This window comes from Canis lupus, chromosome 36 (assembly GCF_003254725.2).
Source record: "Canis lupus dingo isolate Sandy chromosome 36, ASM325472v2, whole genome shotgun sequence".
NCBI classification, from domain to species: Eukaryota; Metazoa; Chordata; class Mammalia; order Carnivora; family Canidae; genus Canis; species Canis lupus.
The window spans coordinates 5,676,656-5,701,745 of NC_064278.1; the positions used below are offsets into that span (position 1 = coordinate 5,676,656).

The following is a 25,090-nucleotide window of genomic DNA, read 5'->3' on the forward strand; positions in this document are numbered from 1 at the left end:
GAAAGAAAAGGGACTTAACCAGTTTCAATAGCAATAGATATGGGCATTATTTATTTCTACTTCTTGGTCCTGAGGTACAAGGGGTTGTGAGAAAAAATGGCTACAGAAAAGTATCAGTCTAGAGGGGCACTTCAACTAGGCATGAAGTTGAAGAGATGAATCAAAAAAGAGACCGGTTATGAGAGAAATGTAATTGTTAGACCATGAGTACCAGAGGACATAGTGAAAGTGACTAGTAGGGTGAGAAGGTGGGAAATTAGATTGGTTTAATTAATGTACACAATTGTATGAGATTGACGGTCTGGTAATAGTTGGTGACATAGGAATATCATTTGTGATTTATAATGGCATTAATATAATTTTAATATTCTTTTGGAAGAATTGGGTAACCTGTTGAAGCTGGACATTATGAGGCTCCTAGGAAAATTTGTGTGTAGCTAGGTAGCAAAAGCCTCCTTGGGTTAGGGGGGTTATGTTTTGTTTTAAGGTAGTCTGATCCCAAAGCTGTAGGACAGATCCATTTCATCTGTAGCAGCTTTTTCTTAATTGTATGGTGTTATGACAGCCTCTTGGCTTTATGAGTCACTGCGTTGGGGCATTACTAAGATGAAATGAGTGTTCAGCATGGAAGCTGGTTCTTGATATTTAGTAAGGCCCAGGAATGTTAGCCATTACCAAAATAAAAAACATCGTGACTCGTCTTCTGATAATATTTGATAAACAGATAGTATTGTGTAGGTAGGAAAAACAGAGAGAATAGTGTGCTAAGAATACTGGCTTTTTGGAATTAGACGAACCTCTATTGGAATAATAACTCTTAACACTTAACTGGAGGATCTCCAGTTTTTTTAATGTTGGTTCTCAACCTTGGCTGCTAATCACCATTACCCATTAGAATTTTTAAAGATATAGATGCCTAAGTTTAGTTTTAGTCATTTTAAAGTAGTTTGGTAAATATTCAATTCGATGGGTCTTATCAATCTTACTTTGTAAGATACAGTCAAATGAATGTAAAGATCTCAAGAACTGAACTTTGCTGATAAATTTTCACAAGCCTTTCTCATATAAAGACCCATTTGGTAGAAGATTCATTCTGGTAGAGATTGATTTAAATATTTATTAAGCAGCTGCCACGTATGGACTGTTAAAATCTGCAAGACTCGCAGAGATGAGTAAAGCAAGTCTATAGACTTACAAGTTTAGGCAAATGCAGTTAGGGCTTACTGCACAAGATGGGGTATACATGGAAAAGAGTCCTGGACTAAACAATGTAGGGGATAAATGGACTTTTCCCAGCTGTATGACAGCTGTATGACATTTTTTAAAGGTTGTTCTATAAGTCACTTAATTCCTAGAAGAGAAAAAATGTATCCCTAAGATGTGAAAGGATTTGTACTAAATGATCTATCTTCAAGGTCCATATTTTGTAACTGTGCTTTTCCTGCTTCTGAATCAGAAAGTCATTTTAAGTAACCAATAACAGAATGCATATAGGCTAGAAGGAGCTTCCCCCCCCTTTAATTGTGATAAACTATATATAATGTGAAATTTTCCTTTTGACCATTATTAAGTATACAAAGCAGTGCTATTGAGTTGTATCCACTTGGAAAATTTTATTATCACCTGAAACAAAACTATCCATTAAGCAGGACAACCACCACCACCACCTCTCCCCAATCCCTGGTAATTTACTATTTCTCTGTATTTGCCTGTTGTACATATTTCATATAAATAGAGTCATATATTATTTGTCCTTTTTGTATCTGCTTTATTTTACTTAACATAATATTTTCAAGGTTTATCCATGTTGTAGCATATATCAGCATTTTATTCCTTTTATGGCTGAAAGGGGCTGTTTTTATCCAGACAAAGGTAGATTCCTTTTTTTCCCCTCCTCACTTACAGGGAAGGCACATTTCTTAGAGCACAGAAGGTCTTAGGTATTTATTGTTGTATCAAAGAAACTGGCCTGGGTATAGGTAACTCATTGGGATACTACATTATTCAAAATTGTTTTCATAGCATCTTGCTAAGGTACTTGAAGTAGGAAGTACAGATGACGTCCCACTGTCAGCTTCCCACCATCAGGAATGTGGGGATGTACGTGCATATCTGGGAGGCAAAAAAAAAAATCCTGAAATAGTAGGCCTAGGGTGTAGGCCCAAACACCATTGCTTAGGACTTAACAAGCACATTAGTGTTACCATTTGCTATTTTAGGAGACATTACTGGTTTATAGAAGTAAGGCAATCTTCCTTTCTCCCTTTTGATTTTCTATGTTCTAAGCTTAAAACTTTACAAGGAGGGGCCCCTGGGTGGCTCAGTCTGTTAATTGTTTGCCTCCAGCTCTGGTCAGGCTTCCTGCTTAGTGGGGAGTCTGCTTCTCCTCTTCTTCTCCCTCCCCCTCCCTCCCGCCCCCCTGCTCAAGTGCACTGTCTCTCTCAAATAAATGAAATCTTAAACTTTACAACGAAAACTGTTTTGTGGAGACCTAGCAGAACTAAGCTTTACTTCTAATTTTACCAGGTTCTTCATTAGAGGCTGTAACCACCTGTGAACTCTGTAAAGAGAAGTTGCAGCTTAACCTGGAGGATTTTGATATTCATGAACTACATAGAGCTCATGCAAATGAACAAGTTAGTATATTTTGCCTAATTTGGTAAGTGTCTATTCTATGCTTAAAGGACAACTCTTGAAGAAAAGATTAAATCATGGTCAGAAAACCTGCATTGAAATAATAATAGTAATGTTTTTAATATATTTTTCTGTTATTACATTAGTTATTGTATGATTTTGTAGTTTTTTCATTATTTTACCCCTAACTTTTTAAAGCAAAAGGCAAATAACCAAGTCACAGATTCTAAGGTAAAATATATGCTTTCTAAATTAACCTGGAAACAATAATGGTTTAGGAAGTTGGTCCTAAAGTAGACCTGCCATTCTTCCTCTCCAGAGCGGTCTCGATCGTGAAAGCCTCTTAGTACTGGAAAATAGTTGAAACAGCAGTCCCCAGATCTGCATCCTAGTTCTGTATTTTTTAGTCTAGGAATAATTTTTTACATGCCTATCTGACATCCCTCCCCACCCCCCATTCTTCCTCCTGTTTGGTTCCCTCTGTCCTCTCCACTACCCCCCATTCTGCTTCCACCTTCATTTTGAAGGAGTTAGCTTACATGAAATAATTTATTCCAAGTTCACATTGTTTCTTTTCCTTTAGTGTACTGTATCCTACAGTAGTGCTGTTACTTATATAATGAATAATGTTGGGATTTCTCTAATCATATTAAGATTTTATATCATATTTTCCTCTCGTTTCTCAGATTTTTTGTATTGATCACTACTCTCCACCCCACACCCCCATTGATTTGATCACTCATTTTTCTTAAAGCTTACAGTTCAGTATTTTTTCCTCTTTAAAGGAAAATTTAGGGCAGTGGGAATACGTTGAAACAGATTACAAGGATGATTCTAGGGCCATACTATCCAAGCGTGGTTAGCATATTTGTGGTAAAAAGAGAGATGATGGTCAGAGAATGCATGAATGCTTTATTTTTATTTTTTTTTTTAAGATTTTGTTTATTCATAGAGACACACAGACAGAGGGGCAGAGACACAGACAGAGGGAGAAGCAGGCTCCATGCAGGAAGCCTGATGTGGGACTCGATCCCGGGTCTCCAGGATCACACCCCAGGCTGCAGGCAGCGCTAAACCGCACGCCACTGGGGCTGCCCACATGAATGCTTTAAAAACACTTTTTAAATGAAGGAGTAATGGACAACTGCCCCCCCCCCCCTTTACATAACATAACCATTTTAAGATGAACAACTTATTGGTACTAATACATTTGCAGTGTTGTGCAACCGTCACCTCCATCTAATTCCAGGACATTTTCATCTCTAAAAGAAAATCCTGTACCCATTAATCAGTTGCTCCCTATTCCCCCCTTCTCTCGGCAACTACCAATTTGTGTTCTGTCTCTATGGGTTATCTATTCTGGATATACTTCATATAAATGAAAACATGCAGTATATGATCTTTTGTGGACACTCTTCACTTTTTAAATATGGGAATGTGGATATCCTTTAAAAATCTGATTAAGACCAGGGACACTCCTTACAGAATACACATAGACACAAAATCTGTATATAATTTTATGGATTCCCAGATCTCTCGAAGCAAATTGATTACATCCAAGTTAAGAGTTGATCCATTGAATGAAACATTAGGCAGTTGCTGTAGTACAGATGCTACCCTAATGCTAATTACTGATTTATTCTTTAATGGAAGAGTATGCCAAAAGGTACTCCAAACCACTTTCAGTAAGGAATTGTCTTAAATTCTTACGGAGTTTCTCTAGACAGCTGGATGTTGGTATTTTAAAGAATAGGGAGAAAGAATATGGAGGGGTGGAATAATGGAAAGATTTTTGTTTTTGTTTTCTCAAAATTAGAGTAGATGTCAAAGGATGGTTTTCTCCTGCCCTTTCTTCGTAGGTGCTCCACCATGACTTTTGAAGGTGGTTTTTGGCTTTTCAATACCTACGAATGTTTTTATTATTCTTCAAGGATTTTAATGACCCTCTTAAATAATTTAGAGGTGTTAGGAAATACTAGATAGAGTCATTATAAAAGTGACACTCTTGATTAAGCTTCCTGGCTGTAGTATCTTTGTTCTTTGTGAATCGTGGATTCTACTGGCCTGACAACTACCCTTATTTTAAATGATTAGTTTTAATACAGTTTATTTTTTCATTATCCAGTGCCTTCATCTTTTTCAGTGTGATAACCATTAAACTTTTTAAAATCTTCTATAAACAAGATTTCCTTTTAAGTTAAAAATAAGCAGTTATTGAAGTATTTAAAGAAACTTTTAATCAATTTGAAATTTGTTGAGTTTTCTGAAGAATCTGTAACCAATAACTTGCTCAATTTGGTATTAACATACAATATAAAAAAAAGAACATACAATATAGTTCTTATCTTGAGATAAGTTAATTATCAAAGAATGATATAATTTACATAGTTTGTTGTGCAACAGTTACAGATTAGATTTTTAGTACCACTATATTCACGATTTCTATTCTTAGCTTTAAAACAACAGAACAGCTTTGAACCAAAGAACTGTCTTTACCTACTGCAAATTTCCATGCAGATGATACCACAAAGTTACTTTTCTTTTTTAATAGATAGTACTGTATCTCTTCTTAGGAACTGGATATAAATACATTTCCTCTAGTTTATCAATATACTGTGAGTATCAATCTCATTGTACTAATTTTTCGTTGTCCATATTTTTCTTTTTTTCGATTGCTTCCCTGTTGAAGGCTGAGTATGAGTTTATCAGCTCTGGTCTCTACCTAGTTGTGTTATTGCACTTGTGCGAACAAAGCTTTTCTGATATGATGGGAAATACAAATGAACCAAGCACACGTGTCCGAGTAAGTAATATTGGAGTGGGGGATGGAGAGAGGGTGCGATGCTGCAAGTGTTTGCTTTGGAAAGCACATTTTTTTATATGTTCACATTCTGTTTTCTTTGGGGAGGTTTTATATTAAAATGTATCTTAACAAAAAACAAAAAAAAATAAAATGTATCTTAAAAATAAAGATATTGTAGATTTAATAGAAATTGCTGTCTTCCTTCTGTATCAAACAGCCTAATTCTTTCATAAAGCTATTTTTAAAAGAGTAATATTCTAGCTCTTAAAGGTAACTGGAATGTGTTTCAGTGAAAAACAGGGATGGAATTGAAAACACCTAGGGGAAATGCTCATTTTAATTTGGGAGGGAAAATCCCAGTCATTGTTATAACTTAGAAACCTGACATTGAAACTGAACTCCAAAAACCAAGAGTATGGGAAATTCAATTTCATTTGTTACTATCCTACAAAAGATTACCAGTGTACTAGAATGAATAAATAATTTAAGCATTCATATTACAAACTACTTAAGATATGGACTATTGTGTGTTTGCTGTGTCCACTCTTAACCTTTGAGCTAGCTATCTTAAGATGCTCATAAGTAAAATGATACTACTTACCTCAGTGTACCATAGGAAATTTATACTCTGCTCCCTTGCCCATTTTGTGTGGCAAGGGCTAGGGTCTACATCTCAGTATGGTAGTGTTGTGAACACTTCATATCTTGTAACGTGTTCATAAACTTATACTTCAGACTATTTTTTAAATAAATGTTCACTCTGATAAAAATAGAGCCAAGTTTCTGATAAGGTGTAATATTCCCATTTTATTTTGAAAATTATCAAATAACCAACATATATACCGCTGCTGAGTTGGTTAAAAAAATTTTTTTTCTGTAATTATCATGTGAACGTTATTCCTGTGAGTCATTTGACAGACTATCATTATTGAGAGAGAAGAGAATAGGCTATCACCAGGATTCAGAATTTTGAGCAAAGATCTCTTGACTTCTAAGTACTTTAGGAATAGAGTAGAATCTAAATTTAGTAAATGCCATAAATTGATTTCTTAAAAGGTGACTTTTCAAAATGAATAAACCTTATATAATGCATATAGTAAGATTTGTTTAATTCATGCCTTTGTAAAAGGTACAAATTCTTAAAGTGGAAGTCTTTACTGAATTTACTTCTGGAGCTGTGAAGTTTAGGCAGGAAAATATTGATTATTCATGTTTTGTTTTTTTTAATTGATCACTAAAAGTGAATTCGTGTCCGAGTTGTAATTGTTTTAATTTTTTTCTCCACAATTTTTGAAGTGTTGTATTTATTCAAGAAGACAGAATGCCATTAGATAAAATTATTTAATTGTATCTGTTTTCAGTTTCTACATGACCATTTATATAATGATTATATATATATATACATTTAAAAGATAATATCCTAAGCTTGTAATTTTTGATGTGGGGGTAGAACGACCCCTTTTTAAAGGCTTAAAATGGTGTTTGACTTTTTAAAGTAGAAATGAATCTCCTATACTGATTCTCTTTTTAGATCCATTTGCAACATTTAAACTACTATATTTCTTTCTGCATTGTTTCTAGTTTATTAACCTTGCAAGAACTCTTCAGGCACATATGGAAGATCTCGAAAGTAGGTGGAATTTCCCCTTCCCAGACTTGTTGAATTTACTTTTGCAATTGAAACCCAGAGAGCAAAATCTGTTATATACTCTTTCTACCAAGTTAGAACTTCATTGACAGGCTTAATAATATCAAAATAATTGATTTGGGAAAGATGGGTTGGGCAAGTGGCAGTTTTTTTTTAAAGCGTATTTTTTTTTTTAAAATAGTGTATTTTAAGCTTCATATAGAAGGATGTATTTTAACTAGTGTTTTATTTTAAATAAAATTTTACCTTTGAACCCTTAGTTTTAAAACTTTTAATCAAAAAAACATTTCCTGGTCAAACCATACTTCTAAATCTGTTAGATTTGTGTGTGTTTGAAATTTTACTGGCTATTCAGCTTTGTTAGATCATTAAAGGTTTTCCCTGGGTTTGTTTATAGTTCAGGAAAATAGGGATGAAAGATTCCTAATTCTGAGTCTATAACATAAGCCATAGTATTTTTTTTGCTCCTTGTTAGGTCCTCATGGACCTTTAATAGGCAGCCAGCTCTGCCAGCAGCTCCCATCTCTTAGATCACGTTCCAGCATTAGGACTTCTGCCTGGGCTCCTATGTGAAGGCACTTAGTGCCCAAATCTTTACAGGCATCTGCAAGCTTAACCTCAGAGTCCTATAGCCTCCAGGGTGCTTCATATCAGGTGGGCACAGATATTGGTGGCTCCGAAACAGTTCCTGGGAATCCAAGATTACCCTACCTGTTGTACTTTTTCACTCAAAGCAACCAGCGCCCCATGATCAGATTCCATCACACTCTTTGTTTTAAAATATATATTCTCCACTTGTATCTGCTATACTCCTCTTCAGAACACTTGGAGTGTTATCTGTAGTGTGCAAGTTTTGAAAGGATTAGAGGTACAACCAGATAATGCATTTTCACATTTTAGTATGTGTGAAATGGTATATAAAGGAGTCAGGGGTATATAAAATGGGAATTCTTTTGATGTAAATCTTGTATTACCTTTTATACCTTCTTAGTTCAGATCCCTTATGTTGCCTAAGACAAAGATCTTTTTGATAAATTATCATTTATACTTTGCCAGATGTGATGATAGTAAGTTGTTTCAGTGTATGTTTTCCCCAGATTGCTTGTTTTGTTTTAAACTAAGATTCTCGTTTAGAATTTAGTTTCCTAAACATAGCAATGTCTGTTCCCAGTATGTGAGAAACACGGAGGTGATATAATACCCAAAGTCAGCTGAGAGTGAAAGATATGGGTGCTGCAAGTTTGTCTATAAGTATCAGAATTTTCATATGTTCTGAAAGTTGTTTCTGACTGAATTTTCTTCTCAAATAGAAAACATGAGAAGTTCCCTGAAAAGCTGTTTTCTTAGTTTGATATTTCTCCATGATAAGCATAAAACTTAATCATATGATTTACTCATTCATGAGCTAAGTATATGCTTTATACCATTTATTAAAAATGGACTTGAGATTTCTAATAAATAGACTGAAATATAGAAACTTAAGTTTCATCCACACATATAACATAAATTTTTTGTTAATTCAATTTGTTGGTTCTTAAATACTGGGTCCAGTGTTAATACAAGAAGAGTATACATTTAACCTTTCTGCCCTTGATAAAAGGGGAAATACTGACAGGGTGTTCATTTTGGCGTACTTCCATTTTCTTCAACACAGAACAGCTTATAGAATACATGTTCTTTACTTACGTCCTTCCTATAGACATTCCTGGATGTTAATTTGAAACTTCTAAGCTACTTTAATGACTTAAATAAATTGATGTCAGAAATACTGCACAAGTGAGATTTCTGACAGCGTGGAGGCATAGGAATAATCTCAACAAAAGGTTTTTATTGAATCCAATTATTTTAAATTAGGCTGTGTCTATATAAAGCTTTTTTGACTGAATAGAACTTTTTCTTGGCATTGTATAGACATAGCTTTGATGTAAATTGCAAGAACACCCATAACCTATTCTGTGTACATTTTTTTTCATTCTCATCGGATGCATCAAACATGCAGCGGTAATAAACCAGATTATACTCAGGTGTGTGAGAGCACTTGCCTTAAGTTCATTTTTTCTCTAGTGTCTGTATCATTAGCTACTGTGAACGCAGATTGATCTCAGAAGCTTTTTAGAAGACTTTTCTGGAAGCACAGTTTTAAGCATTTTCATTTTTATAAAAACTAACGAAAAGGTGTGGGGGTGGGAACGTTGTGAATGGGCATCACCCACAGTCAAGCCACCCTAACCTTGTCATAACTTACCATTTTGACCAAACAGTGTACTAAATTGGGATTTTTATTTTACAAGTCATTGCTATTCTGGCTTCATATTTACACTTCCATTCTCATCCCCCTTAAAATCATTCTTGATCATCCTGTTTTCTTTCAACAGCTTCAGAGGATGATTCCGAAGAAGATGGAGACCATAACAGAACATTTGATATTGCCTAACTCCATATAAGACAAATGGATGATCTGTGAACAAGTGTTTATTAAAACTGGCAATTAAGTATGAATTAATTTTGTGGGGGAATGCCTATTGAATACATTGACTATATATATACATATGTGTGTGTGTAAAATATGTGTGTGTATATATATACACACACATACAGATGTCCTATATGTATGTGTGTGTGTGTGTATATATATATATATATTCATTCTCAAGTATTGCTGAATTAAAATTCTGCTGGACCTTTTAACATGGCCAGTCAATCTATTGTTTATAAACTGGTAATCAAAAGTATTTTTCTTTTAGGTGAGTGGGAAAGTGTTACTCTTGTTTTAAATACTTAAGCAATGCTGACAACTTTTTTGTGTTCTGATTACTGTAGTCATATTTATGAAAAAGGTTCATGTTTTAGTCTCTTGCTAGTTAAAAAAGTGGGACAAAATATGCTTTTGAAATAAAATGGCAAATGGCACCTAATTATTTTTCCTTTCAAAATGCCTTACATTGCAGTCTCATTTTCATAATCATTTGCTTCCAGTGTTTCTAAAAAAGCAATTGGGGAATAAGTTATGAAAGCATTATATTAGGTTTCCAAATTTAATATGAATTCTAAATTCACTTAGCAATAAAATCTAATTTTTAAAAAGTATATAAATATAAAATGTATAAATGATGGAAAAATTTTTGTACTGATTTGCAAAATGCAGATTATATTTGATAGGCCATAGTATGTAGATATTCCTTTTAGGAATATCCCAGCTGTAAAAAATATCAGAAATGCCCGTCAAATGCTATTTGGAAAAAAAAAATTACTGCAATCTCAAGTTATCGGAATATTTTTAAATCCCGCATTTAAAGTTTAAAACACTGGTTTTCAATGTTTTTTAGTGTTGTCACTTCTTTCTAGATAAATATGATACAAATAACCTGTTTGGATCCTGGTCGTTTTTAATTGTTCCTTGGTAATTCTGAGCATTCATTTAATGACTTAGTATTTTTCACTTATTTTTGGAGAACAGATAAACATTACCTATTCACCATGCAATAGATCTACACTGTGGTCATGAGTTGTGTATACTTTCATAACACTGTATATTTCCTCTGTCAACACCCTTGGATACACTTTTAAACACCTTCAGGTGGTTTCACATTAAATAAAGTCTTATGTTATGGCAACTAACTACATTTTCAGAAGCTAAATAGAAACCATGTAATTTCTCAAATGTGAATCAACAGTTTGCTCACATAGTTTGTTGGTCTTAATGTAAAAACCTTGGCTGGAAATAAAGTGCACACTGATTGATTTACTTTATAGTTTGAAATGTTTCCTTTTAAGTTGGTACTCAAAGTAGACCTCAAACCTTAGAGCCAAGAACTTTATTAAAAACTAAAATCCCATTTCATATAAAAATATAATGGTTTCTAAAATATTTTCTCAACTTACCAGTTACCTTTGCATTGCCTTAAAGAAAAAATACAAAATTAAAGGATTCCAGTTTCAGAATCTATTGTCTGGATCTTTAGGGATGCTTTGAGTTTGAAACATTTATACTTTTAATAGAACTTAGCATGAAAATTAAGTATCTTCTGCTTAACCCCCAAAACTTTTTATTTAAATAGAAAACATTTCATTTGTGTACAATTTATAGTTTTGTTATATTAATGCTTAATGACAGAGATCCACAATGGCTTGAGCTTTATAGTATTCTTGTAGTTCCTTAGCATGACTATTTCATACTTCAGTATTGTATAAGTTTCTGATATCCTTTAAATGTGAATTAGAGGGAATAAGGAAAGTCTTTTCATTGTTACTTTTAAGCTCTAAACAGAGACCATATGCTGCTCACTACAAAGAATGCAAGTTCCTAGGAAAATGCAGTTAAAATTAATACTGTTCTCTCGAGATACTTGCCAAACATAAGAATTTATATTGTCCTTAGTAGCTAGAACCAAGATGTTCAGGAAAGCAATTTATGCATTTTGAATGTAAACAGGCAAGCTTCTGTTACTGTTAATGTTAAAAATAAATAACATATTTGAATGATACAGTTAGCTGTTGACCACTGAATAGATACAAGGGCCTGTTACAGATACTCTGAAAGATGAAGAAAATTAAGATTTAACACTTCACTACCGGGGACCTTTAAGGACTTACTTGAAAAATGAAATCAAATATGGAAAATTAACTCAGTTTAAAGCAGCCATTTTGGAAGAGCTACTACTGGGTAGAAGTTACCAAAATGAACAGAAGAAAATTAGTTGTATGGGAGTTAAGTGGAAGGAGGTATTCTAGAGGACCACTGTCCAATAAAACTTTGTGATAATGCAAAGGGTCTAAAATTTGTTTTACCCAATAAGGTAGCTACTAACTAAAGGTGTTTTGAGCATTTGAAGTGTGCCTGGTGCACCTAAGGAACCGAACTTTGTTATATTTTATTTAAATAGCCACACGTAGCTTGGGCCTACCATAATGGACATTTTAGAAATTCGACTATTAGAGAAAGTTTTAAGGAAGGTTCTTAAAGGACTGGTAGGATTTGAATAGAAAAAGTAGGAAGGAATTCCAGTCTATTGTTCACTATGTGCACCACTGTTAATAGCTTATGAATAATAAAACAGATCATATCCAAGATCTCAGAAATTTAAAACTTAAGAGCACAGTTTTGTGTAATACAGCAGGTGTAACATCTGCTCGTCTGGTACCACATAGACACACTGTAGTCCTGTCATCACTTTGTAGTTTTTCCTGTGTCCATAAAGGACAGTGCCATCAATTGTGATGAAGGATGTTATTCATGGTGCCAGTGGAAACAGATGGCACAGGCTGGTACTTTGTTGCCATTGGTCAAGGCTGAGAGACCGTGTATCTCCCCACAAGATAATTGATAGCATGTGGGTTAGGGAGAGACATTACTTCCTTGAGCTTTCAAGTTTCTAAATACAATAAATATAATTTTATGTGAACTCTATATTTATCTTTTCATATTCTAAAGTTGTAAAGGATGCTGAGGGAAATCGCTCTTGCTTCAGCTTTCATTTTCATTTACCCCCAAAATGATTCTTTTCAACATTGTCTTGAAAGGTATATTACATTTACGTAAAACTTTGAGCATCACCACTACTGCAGTATGTAGTGTTTTTCCACAGTTTTTGCTTAGTTTTCATGTCATTAAATGATAGTTCATCAGTGGTTGGAGAGCATGCGATACCTTATGTAGGAACAGATCTGGTGGCAGGAGAAAAATCCTTGAAGGGACTCTGTGATAAAAGTGTTAAGCCTCATTGCCAGCCTCCTCCACACTTTCCTGGTATGGCTGTAATCTTCTTGTTTCAAAAAAATTTATAAAATTTCATTGAAGTTCTAACCATTTATGACCAGTGCAAAATACTATTTCTGGTCCAAAGTGATGTTCTAAAAGTAGTGAAATTGTATAATTATGTGGAATATGGGCTTGTTAAAGTCTGTAAAATGTGCTACATCTACTCAAAAATGAAGATAAAAATATTAAGAGGAATTATCTGCAACAGTAAATAGCATTGTGATATCTGAATGTACAGGACCTATTTAAAAGTTTTACTTCCCATATCTTGTTTATTAATAAAGGAGCAAGACTTAGAAACTGGTAAAGACCTGGTGATTGCTAAAACTACAGAGCGTTTTAATTCACCTTTAAACTACGGTGGTTCAACTAAATAGAAAGGAAGAGCAGTAGACTGGGTTTTTATTTTTATCTGTTTTACTTCGAGCTGTATGTAAACTTTTTCAAATGAAAAATGCATTTAGGGAGGTGGCTAAAACTACTAAATTGTATTTGTGATCATTTCTTTTTTTTAAAGTTCTTACAATGAATCTAAAGATAGGTTTTTCTTACAGTGATTCTCATGAGAATGATGAATTTTACTGGAATAAGGAAAAAAACATAAAAACTATAATTTTCATTATCAAGTTTTACATTAAAATCCTGCACAGGAAACACTGTCAAAGTATTTGACATCTGAAGCTGAGATTTCCAAAATCTTAGTCAAATTGAACAGTATACTCATTTTCTTCTGCAACCACCAAAACACAGTCATCGTTATAAGGTGATTGAGGTGCAGCTGAAAAAACTGTGGTGAAATCAGAATCCAAATTTCTTTTGTACAGGAACCAAACGATTGCTCCCAAAACTGTCAAAAGTACTGTGCTAGCAATCACCAGAGCGGATATTAAAATGTGGTTATCTGAAAAGGAAAAGACAAAATTATATATATATACACACACACACACATCTATATGGAAATCACTTGCTCATTTGGCACTTAGAATACAAATACAGTTTTATCATTTGCCTATCTGGGGAAATAGGCAAATTGATTGTACATTGATTACACACTTATGATTTATGTTTCTTAGCTTGAACAGCTGTCATTTAAGATTTCAATTAAGTTTTACAATTTGCCACTCAGTCTACTGTAAGATCCTAAAATGGAAGTTACCCACACTTAGGATATACTGCAGTTCTGTTTGTCTCCTTTGGTTTTTACTTCCTGGTCTAAGACAATATATACTGTTCAAGACTAGTTGTCTTTAGATATTTGTTTATATTAATGAGGCTTATGGTTTGTTTTTTTTTTTCTTTAAAAATTTCTCTTGGTAGAGAGCAAGCAAGCACAAGCAGGGGGAGCAGCAGAGGGAGAAGCAGGCTCTCTGCTGAACAGGGAGGTGGACATGGGGCTCCCATCCCAGGACCCGGGGCTCATTACCTGAGCCGAAGGCAGACACTTAACTGACTGAGCCACCCAGGCACCTTGTTTTAATTTTTAAAAATTTATCCAAGTAACTGTGTATTCCTGAAGCAATTATATACATTCAGCTTTGCAGTTCTTGACTATTCAAAACCCTTTGTTATCTTTCGGTAAGTCCAGGGAAATTAACTCAGTTGGGGGGGGGGGGGGCAAAGTACTTGTATTATATTTAGCACCCAAAAGCATGTGAGAAAAATCTCAAAATTATTTTCTCTTTTAAAAAATGATAAAATGTAAAGCACAGCAAGGAAAATCTGGCTAAAAGTTAACTTGTTAAAGTGAAGGAGAGTCACTGATAAAATACAGGCTGCTTTAAAAAAATTAATATAGGAGGGGACACCTGGGTGGCTCAGCGGTTGAGCGTCTGCCTTCAGCTTGGTGTGGTCCCAGATCCCTGGGATCGAGTCCCATGTCAGGCTCCCTGCATGGAGCCTGCTTCTCCCTCTGCCTGTGTCTCTTAAATAATAGGAGGAATTAGGTAAATGGCCATAGCTGAATCCTCTCCTTTTTGGTCCTAAAATAAAAGTTTGTAGTCACAATTTGTTAATGTGTGGGTTGTATTCTTATTGGAGACCTTTAATGAAAAAAAAATGGTATGTATTAAGAAAGCCAGGCACATAGTAGTTACATATATTTATGAAATATTTTTTAATGAATTTAGAGACCACTCTGGAATTTATAAAGATCAAGTGTTGCCAAATCTTCCAACTATTCCTGATAAAGGTTTTGAGAACCATCATAGCTTACCCACTGTTTCCTACATGTTTCAATCTTTATGAATCCTCCCTTCCCCCCCCCCCCCAAGCACGCATGTGCAGAGCTTAAAATTCATAGTTCAAGATTTGTAACAAGTACTGTGCTCCTGTCTATTACTCACCCTGGATTCGGATTCCTGTTAACTTTTTTGTTTTTTTTTTTTTTTGCTTCTATGCTTATAAATAACATGCTTACACAGCTTTTCTTGGTTCAGTTTTTTAATGCAAAATACATACAACAAAATGTAGCATCTTAACCAGTTTTGACAGTGTAGCATTAAGTACATTCAGGTTGTGCTGTGTCACCATTTATCCATAGAATTTTTCATCTTTCAACCCTGAGACTCTATATATTAATAACACCCCATTCATTCCTCCCTCCACTGATCCCCAACCATCATTCTATCCTATGAGGTCGACTACTCCAGTTACCTCATATAATTGGAATCCTAGTATTTGTCTTTTTGTGACCAGCTTATTTCACTTAGCACCTAATGTCTTCCAAGTTTGTGCATGTTGTAGGATGTGTCATTATTCCCTTTTTAAGGCTAAATAATGTTCCATGGTGTATATGTACACCATGTCTTCCTTATCCATTCATCCCCTCATGGACACTGGGTTGCAACTTCCACCTTGTGGTATTGTGAATAATGCTGCTCTGAACATGGGTGCACAAATCTCTGATAACCTCTTTTCACTTCCTTCGGGTCTATACCCAGATGCGGAGTTGCTGGATCATAGTACTAATATTTTTAGTTTTTTGAGAACCTACCATACTGTTGGTCTGTACCGCTTTACATTCCTACCAATAATGCACGTGTCCCATTTTCTCCATATCCTTGTCAACATTTGTTTTCTGTTTTGTTTTGAATGTTTTTGATAGCCAACCAAATGGCAATGAGGTGGTGCCTTCCTTGATTGAGGTGGGGTTTTTTGGTTGTTTTGTTTTTTAAACTACACCTAAAGTGGTGCTGGAACGCCCTATCCCAATGATCAAGAGCTACATACACAGCCAGCCACATGCCCCTTTGCTATTCTTTTCTTTATTACTTTCTAGAAGAGTGAGAACTTGGTTCTCCAATATCTACATGAACTCTCAAACACTCCTTTTCTCCTCTACCATCATAGTTACAGCAAGCCCCGAACTGAGAGAATATCCATTATACATGTGACAACTCCTATCCAGAATTTTTCATAACAAAAAACTATCAGGTGGGAAGGCAACCCAGTTAGAAATAAAAAACCTGAAGAGGCATATCACAAAAGAACACATTGAAATGGTAAGTGTGTAGAAGTGCTCAACATTCATCAGGGAAATTAAAATGACATAACATCTGAATGGTTAGAATCAGGTTGACTATTATGGGATGGATGTCTAGAGCAAATGAAACTTGCATATACTGCCAGTAGGAATTAATTCAAGCACTGAAAAATGTGATGGTTCTACTAAAGATAAACATATTAGCTACCCTATGACCTTTGCAATTCTACTTTTTGGAATATATTCTAGGAGAATGACAAAATAGGTCCAAATGAGAATGTTCATAGGCACCTCTTACCATATTAGTACCAAACTAGACATGACCCAAATATACATAACAAAAGATTGGGCAAATGGTGATATATTTATAAACTACGCAATAGTAGAATCAGTAGAATACCTACAGAACATGGATAAGTCTTTTTAAAAACCCTGAGTAAAAGAAGCCAGTAGAATTATATTTTTGCTAACAACTCTTACCTATGGTGATAGAATTCAATAGTGATAAAATTCAATAGTGGCTAACTCTGGGATAGGTGGTGGTAGGGCTACAGGACATGAGGGAAATTTTTGGTGTAACATGTTCTGTATCCATTTGAGAGGTAGTTGGCCAGGTGTATACAGAAGAAACCATCAAACTATACACTTAGGTTTGTACATCTTGTACCTCAAAGAGATTAAATGGGACACCTGGGTGGCTCAGTTGGTTAAGTGTCTTGACTCTTGATTTCAGCTCAGGTTATGATCTCAGGGTTTTGAGATCAAGCCCCGTGTCTGGCTCCATGCTGACCATGGAGCCTGTTTAGGACTCAACCCTTCTCCTTCCCTTTGCCCCTCCCCTCCCTTGTGTGTATGTGCATGCACTCTCTTTAAAGAAAAAAACAAAAATTATACATACAACCAATTGGCAAAAATCTGTAAGTTTTATAAATTTCTGGGAATGCAAAATGGTACAATTCTTGTTAGTATATCAATCAAAGTTGTATATCCACTTTAAATCCATCTATAGAATCCAATCTTTAGATGAATTTGTGCAAGGTAGAGTCACTCATTGCAGCACTGCAATAGCAAATGTTTTGAAACAAGCTAAGAAGGGTCTGGAGCTGTTTAAATAGCTATGCCTATCCATACAATGGAAGAGTAATTCAGTTGTAAAAAAACGAAGTTCAATCTACAGGTAATGATACGGAGCAATATCTAGAGTATATTAGTGAATAAATGGGGCAAAATAAGTCCTATATCTCAGCTTGCTTATTTTGGCAAAAGAAACACAAGACGTTTAAAGAAGAAACTGAACTAGTGCCCAGTAAGGATATAGAATAGGGTAGATGGGAGCAAATGGGAAACAGACTTTTCAGCGTTTGCCTTATAATTTTGCTTTTTGAGCCATGTTAATATATTTAATATATTACCTGTTCTTTAAAAAAAAAAAGTACATTTAGTAAACCCTTATGACAGGTGCTTCATGAAATATAACTATGAGGCCAATTTTTTTTTTTTAAATAAAAGACCATAGAATCACTGCCTACAAAAAAGTCAGTAGGAAAAATTTTTTGGTGTTTAAAAAAGTTCATACATAACTTGCAGTTATATTTAGAATGTCAAGTCTTATTACTGAGCCCTTTCTAAATTCTTTAAAAAGTTATTCTACTTTATGTTATACAATTAATTTTCATGGGTCTTTAGTAATATTTCAACATTAGAATCTTAATATGTTTTTACTTGTGGAAAAAAAATTAAAGACTATTGCTTACCTGATAGATACTTCTTTTCATATGGGACTAAAATACAAAAGAAAATAAAAATTAGAATTGAAGTACGCTTTATTCTAAGTTTGCCTTTAAACACTTTCAAAATAGTTAAAAACGAACCCCTTTAATTAATATAACGCATATTTCTGTTACTTGGTCAATTTTGTTTTCCATCTTGAACAAAGTTTTTGTTTTTTAAAGATATAGAGGTCTAACCGCATTAGCTTGGTTGGTGGAAAAGGATTAACAAAAAAGTGATGAGGAAAAGTATTTTGGTAGAGTCTGTAGAAAACAAACCTAGTAAAATTAAAGTATACACCTGTGACCTCATTAGAATGGATTTGTTCACTATTTCTGATGTTTCAAAGTTATAATTAAAAATTTGGTTTCTATAATGGTGTCTTGAGACTTAGTATATGAAAAGAACCAATTTTTAAAAAATCAATGAATATTGGAAATTGAAATCTATTACAATAAAACAATGAGAAAATTAATATAATTACTATAAACTGTAGCTAAAAACCCTGCTGAAGCAAAAAAAATGTAAAAAGGAAACATATTAATTGGTTTACAGTAGAAGTAGGTGGGAAATACTAGAGAGGCAAAATGAGGAAGTGGCTATCATGTATCAAGCATCCCAAAATCACATTTTGAAATTTTAAGTGTTTTTAATGAGGAAAACATTATTTCTAAAACTTAGGACAAATTTTGGTGTTTAACAAGAACATCAAAATATTGTGGGACATGGGACCCCTGCGTTGGTCAGCGGTTGGGCTCCTGCCTTTGGCTCAGGTTGTGATCCCGGGATCCAGGGATTGAGTCCCACATCAGGCTCCCTGCATGGAGCCTGCTTCTCCCTCTGCCTGTGTCTCTGCCTCTGTGTGTGTGTGTGTGTCTCATGAATAATCTTTAAAAAAAAAAAAAAGCCAATATTGTGTGACACAATAATTTTCATTAGAAAAAAGCATTTTTTTATAAATTTATTTTTTATTGGTGTTCAGTTTGCCAACATGTAGAATAACACCCCATGCTCATCCCATCAGAAAATAGCATTCTGATAGGGAAGAGGGGACAGCTGGAAGCCAGGGGTGCTGGGCTGATTGAGGGGCAGGGGCAGGTTCAGGGCTGACCCCTTGGGAGAGAAAGGGAAGAAAAAGCATTCTGATGGGTCAGAAGAAAAATTACACTTTAATTCAGAATCACTTATAAACTATACAATGCATTTCTTCATTTGCCTAAACAAAGGATGTTAGTACCCGTACAAGGTCAAATTCTTTGTAAATCTTAGAATTCTGGAGTCAGACATAAGTATTCGTCACCATTTCTGTTTAACCATATGCAAAGAGGCTATGATAAATACTTCAAACAACGGAAAATTTTAACTTCTTTCAGGCTCTAAATATAAGCAGGATAAAAGTATGCCTGGTTCACATGATCTGGTCCTACCTCTGAAATGTAAGAGAATTACACTGGACTCTGAGACTTGGGAGCAAACCATCCTACTGTGTTCTGAAGTCTGTCTTACTCCCTCTAATTTACTAAGGCACACTTGTCTCAAACAAAATCTTAAAACCAGCTCTACTTTCTGCACCCCTCCAGGAATGGAAAAATGTCTGTTCAGTTATACTTACTAGCTGCTTTACAAAGGGTTCCTTCCACAGAAGAAATTTCACAGTTTCCTTTTTTCCATTCCCCTGTCTTAGTGTGCAGAAAGGCACAGGTGTCCACCAAATCCTCACCATCTTCTCGGTCTGTCCACTTATCAAATGTCATATTGGACTTATCAAACCACTTGAAACTTTCATCTGTCAGTTAAGAATATTTTCATCATTATGACCGTTTTAAACTGTTACAGCCATAGAAAAGGGTCTAGGGTTAAAGGGAAATTACTAAGGTATGTTTGGTCAAACTTTTGGTTGTAGTATTTAAATTAGAACAAGCAAATCAAAGGTATTGGTTCAAGGAGCACCTCGGTGACTTGGTCAGTTAAGTGTCTGCCTTCAGTTCAGGTCATGATCCCAAGGTCCTGGAACTGAGCCCTGCATCAGGCTCCCTGCTCAGCATCGAGTCACTCTCCCACCCCCACCCCACAAATGCCCCCTGCCATCTCTTTCTCACAAATAAATAAAACCTTAAAAAAACAAAAGGTATTGGTTCAAGAAGGTTCCATAAATGGGGCACGTGGGTGGCTCAGTTGGTTAAGTATCTGACTTGATTTCCGTTCAGGTCATGACCTCAGGGTTGTGAGATCAAGCCCTGCCTTGGGCTCTGCACTGGGGTTGGAACCTGCTGGGAATATTTTCTTTCTCTCTTTTCTCTCTCTCTCTCTCTCTCTCTCTCTCTCTCTCTGTCTCTCCCCCCTCCTTCTCCTCCTCCCCTCCCCCCTCTCTAAAAACAAAAACAAAAACAAAAAAGCGAAGAGGAAAATAATATAGTAACATTTTCACTGGGAAATAGCCAAGAGAATTAAAATATTAATAGTGAACTTAGTTCCATTTTATTATGTAGGTATTATGAGCCTAAAAACCTGTTTTAATCCAGAAAAGAGAATCAACTTTGACTCTTCTGTGTGCAACACACTGAGCTGCTCAGGGAAAAGCCACTGTCAGGTCATGGGTGCACACTGAAAATACAACACCCAGATAGACACCACAAGGAACACCAACTTGAATGAGAGAACTGAAGAATCTCAAAGTCATCAATTTTATTACCATTTTTTTTAAAGTGATTTTCTACAAGGTAAATATCACTTACCATCTGTGTCAAAAAACATGCCTAGGAGGATATCATCTGGGCCTTTCCATTGCTTTTTCAAAGTATCCAGTATAAAAGTATTTTCTTCTTCATTGTGTATGCTTACCATGTCTGCTCCTGGAATTATTTTTAGGTATAAAAAGTTAACATGTTCCCAAAATCAGTGAAAAATCACATGAAGTATATATAGAGATTATGCATTATTATAATACACTTACAGTAACATCACACATTTATAACTTTTTATTTTTTTTCATTTATAACTTTTTAAAATTTAGCTTGAGAATATGCACATTTCTGAAAATATATTCATGAGAAAAGTAAAGTGATGGGATAAATTGGGCATTTTACACTCATTTCATTCACATAGAGTTGGTGATTTATAGAAAAGGGGACAAAACCATGTGAGGCTTGATCAATAAACATTTTTCTGCATCTTTCAACTTTACTTTTCCCCACTACCTCTTCCTCTAGTAATCATGGTTTCTCCTGGGCGCATCTCCCTGGTGTAGGGAGGAAAAGCTCTGACCATACCCCGGAGAACTGAAGAGTACCAGGGCGACCTACCAGAGCAGCTCCAAGGCCTGGTGCAGTTCCAGCAACAAGCAGTGTGGACTCTGCCTTCATGTGCCTGCTGCCGAAGCCTATGCCTTCCCATACTTTTCTTCGTGGTCCTTAGAAAGCCCTGGTTTTGGGAAATGGACTGCTAAGGAGGTCCTCATTCTCATTGGATAGTTGATCTTTCCTGGGACTCCTCCACGTAATTCAAGAGTAAAGAGCAGCGGCCATCTATATTTTATGTCTCACATACGTTAGCTGTTGTCCTTACAATCTGTAAGCTACAGGTACACATCAGCACCCTATAAATAACAGGAGTAACTTTACTTTTCCAAGAGACATTTAACCCTGTTTCTTAGCCTAAAGATTCTCTTGAAATTAAAAAACATTCCACTGTCTTAATTGAATAATACTTAGAAAATGCTAGTGGAGTTAGCTTCTTTCATGATATTCTATTTTTTTCAAGTGAAAACAGTTGAATAAATGATGACACCAAGGCTTGTACTCCTAGCAACCAGAAATCTGGTAGGGAGGGTTCACCTAATCCTGAGGAACGTAGAGAAGTAATGTAACAGCCTTCCAGCCATACTCAGGTAATTAAGGAATAGAGCATAAAACCTTGGGGGTACTGGGTGACTCAATCGATTGAGCAACAGACTCTTGATTTCAGCTCTGGTCATGATCTCAGGGTCCTGGGGCTGAGCCCTGCATCAAGCTGTGTGTCAGACTCTCCGCTTGGCACAGGGTCTGCTTATCCCTCTCTCTCTGTTCTATCTCCCTCCCCCTTGCACACGTTCTCTCTCTCGCTCTCGCTCTCAAAATCTTTAAAAAAAAAGTTCCTAAGAAACATGTGACTTTCCAGCCTCAGTAATTTAAAAGTAACAAATTTTCCTATTTTCCAGTGAGTATTTTTAAACATATTTTAAACTTTGCAGACTCTCTGTACTACAACTAATATAACTACACATGGAAATGAGGAAGTCTTGCCTCCTATTAAAGTACATCCCTCCAAAATCAGCTTGACTTAACAAAGTCTCCTGAAAATGTCAGAATATTGTCTTAGTTCAGTGGTTCTCCACCTGGAGCAAGCATCAGAAGCACCTGGAGGACTTGCTAAAACAATAGAAGGACACATCCAGAGTTTCAGATTCAGCCAGAGTGAGATGAGGCCTAAGAATTTATATTTCTAACAGGTTCCCAGGTGAAACTATGCTGTTCCAGGGACCACACTTTGAGAATTATAGGAGGCTTACATCACAGGCTACTATATTTATGACATCAGACTAAAATTGATAGTAGTTTCATAATAAGTTAACAGTTAAAGGGAAAGACAGAGCTCCTGGGCAGCCCGGGTGGCTCAGCAGTTAAGCGTCTGCCTTCAGCCCGAGGTGTGATCCTGGAGACCTGGGATAGAGTCCCACGTTGGGCTCCCTGCGTGGAGCCTGCTTCTCCCTCTGCCTGTGTCTCTGCCTCTCTCTCTATGTACGTCTCTCATGAATGAATAAATAAAATCTTAAAAAAAAAAAAAAGAGCTCCTATTACATACTGATATGGTAAAAAAAGAAAAGTTGTATTAGGTGATCACTACCACATCTTCTAAAAGAGGCTTACAGAAAACAATTTTAACTATAGGGAAAAAGAAAATTAGGGACAAAAAAATCTCCCCCAAACCATACTGTATTGTTAAAGAAGAAAATCCCAAACTGGGCAGACTAAAGCTCCATTCTAAATAAAGCAGCAGACACCTTAATAGAAGAAAAAATTGGTTTCAAGATTGTAAAAAAGACAATTTACCCTCCCAGAAGCAAATATAAACACAAGAAATGTGTGAAAATGCAATCTCACCAGTAAAGTAATGAAAATTAAAAATAAGCAGACTTCCAGGCTTACAGATTAAACAGTCTGGCGTTAGGTATAACAACGTAGGAACTCATACGTTGGTTAGGTGGAGTAAAAATTAGTACAGCCTTTTTGGAAAGTATTTGGCAAGATGTGTCAAAAGCCCTAAAAACACATTATTTGACCCACCAATCGTTAACAATTATGCTAAAACAGTCATAGGCTCTGTGCTCAACCATTAATGTTCATCACACGTGTATGACTGTGAAAGACTGAAAATAATAGCCAACATTAGAAGATTAACTAAATCAATTATATGGGATTTCTATATATGAGATTAATGTAGTTAGTACAAAATAAACATTGTATTTTTACTGCCATAGACATTTTTAAAGGAAGATGCAGATTACGGGGCAGTTTCCCAAATATCCCTTTTCTTACATATTAAAAAAAAAGAGAAAGCATTTATTATTATAAATTTGCCTGGGATGGGGGAGAAGTCTAGGATACTTACCAAAATATTAACAGTCATTACATTTCCTTAGGGCAGTGCAATTTAGAGTGACTGTTTTATTTTATTTTTAAGATTTATTCATTCATTTTAGAGGGAGAGAGACAGTACATTGGGGTGGGGCAGAGGAACAGAAAGAGAGAGACTCTCCAGCAGACTCCCTGCTGAGTGAGGAGCCTGATGTGCGGTGCTTGATCCCACAACCCCAAGAGCATAACCTGAGCCAAAATCAAGAGCTGGATGCCCAACAACTGAGCCAAGTGGGCACCCCTGATTTTGTTTTATTTTTAAAATATCTGCATATGTTTTTCTCATTTTGTATAGTGATCTGCATAAATCATGCTATTACCAAAAACTTCAAAAGAAAAAAAAAAAAGGCTGACCTTTAAAATACTGAATACTTTAATCCAAAGTTAGGATTCAATGAGGTTCCCAGAGTCATTTATCAATTTTTAAAAACTCTATGATGGTTTTCTTATCATTTCCAGCTGCCTGTCTGTTAAATGTCATAGAGACTTTTTAAGCTGTTTTACCCTGATACTTAGTTGTACTTACTTGTGAAATGTGACCGAAATGCCACTCTAGAAAAATTCTCAAGGGAAGTATTTAACTAGGTTATAGTTTAGGCTTAAGTGTTTAGAGATGAGTTTTTCATCCTTTTCTTTGACCTTGTGGCAGCCAATGGAACTTTAACGATTCTTAACACTGTAATTTAATTAAATACTGTATAAACTTAAATTACTGTGTCAGGCAAATAAGACACACTTTCATTTTCTTTAACAAATGACAGCATAAGTCCCTGAAGAATGAATGTGCTCAAGAAAATTTTTTTTACAATGCATTACTAGTGACAGTACCTGCTGAGATGTAATTTGCGTGTTTAATTCTTTTTATAGCTAGTGACAGAGTTCACAAATCACAAAAAGGAAAGACTGAAAATATTTATTTTTTCTATTAAAATGATAACATAAATTAAAGGTAAATGTTGCAAAATAAAAATTTTAGCCTCTAACAATTATTTTCCTTATTATGAATAATAAGAGAGCGAGCGGTATCAAGTAAATTAGCACAAATCCCTGGAAATATTTCTAAATATAGCTCTCTGCAGCCCAAAAGGTAACAAGCACTTGTTTTCTAAACCCTTAATGATATGCTTAAGACAGGGTTTTATACAGCTGGGAAGATTTTACAAATCCAAATGTATATTCTAGTATTCCTTCTGCTTTTTCTTCTTCATACATAGCAAACCTTGAATTCATGTCCATCTACTATTCTAAGCCAAAATACTACTACTCTAGTCAAAAATAAATACCAGCATTAATTTTAGCTAATTTTCTGATTCATCAATAAACT

At 35.3% G+C, this 25,090-nt stretch overlaps 2 protein-coding genes across 12 annotated transcripts in view; one reads left to right on the forward strand and one right to left on the reverse strand.

Moving 5' to 3' along the window:
- The window catches only part of MARCHF7 (membrane associated ring-CH-type finger 7), a 51,518-nt gene extending 40,688 nt beyond the window's left edge, over window positions 1-10,830 (forward strand). For 6 of the 11 annotated variants that reach the window (XM_035696684.2, XM_025471112.3, XM_035696665.2 and 3 more), the window contains 4 exons: window positions 2,527-2,636; window positions 5,324-5,437; window positions 7,019-7,067; window positions 9,461-10,830. In XM_035696684.2, coding sequence (XP_035552577.1) covers window positions 2,527-2,636; window positions 5,324-5,437; window positions 7,019-7,067; window positions 9,461-9,519 — 332 coding nt within the window. In that variant the 3' untranslated portion in view covers window positions 9,520-10,830. Of the gene's footprint in view, window positions 1-2,526; window positions 2,660-5,323; window positions 5,438-7,018; window positions 7,068-9,084; window positions 9,110-9,460 lie in introns of those variants that run through there. The other 5 variants (XM_025471114.3, XM_049106155.1, XM_049106154.1 and 2 more) reach the window with 4 other exon arrangements.
- Window positions 10,831-13,242: 2,412 nt separating this feature from the next.
- LY75 (lymphocyte antigen 75) overlaps window positions 13,243-25,090 on the reverse strand; it is a 124,430-nt gene continuing 112,582 nt past the window's right edge. The window contains exons 36-39 of the mRNA XM_025471109.3: window positions 20,830-20,946; window positions 19,707-19,880; window positions 18,079-18,105; window positions 13,243-13,744 (exon numbers count right to left, since the gene is read on the reverse strand). Of these exons, the coding sequence (XP_025326894.2) occupies window positions 13,542-13,744; window positions 18,079-18,105; window positions 19,707-19,880; window positions 20,830-20,946 (521 nt within the window). The 3' untranslated portion in view covers window positions 13,243-13,541. The remainder of the gene's footprint in view (window positions 13,745-18,078; window positions 18,106-19,706; window positions 19,881-20,829; window positions 20,947-25,090) is intronic.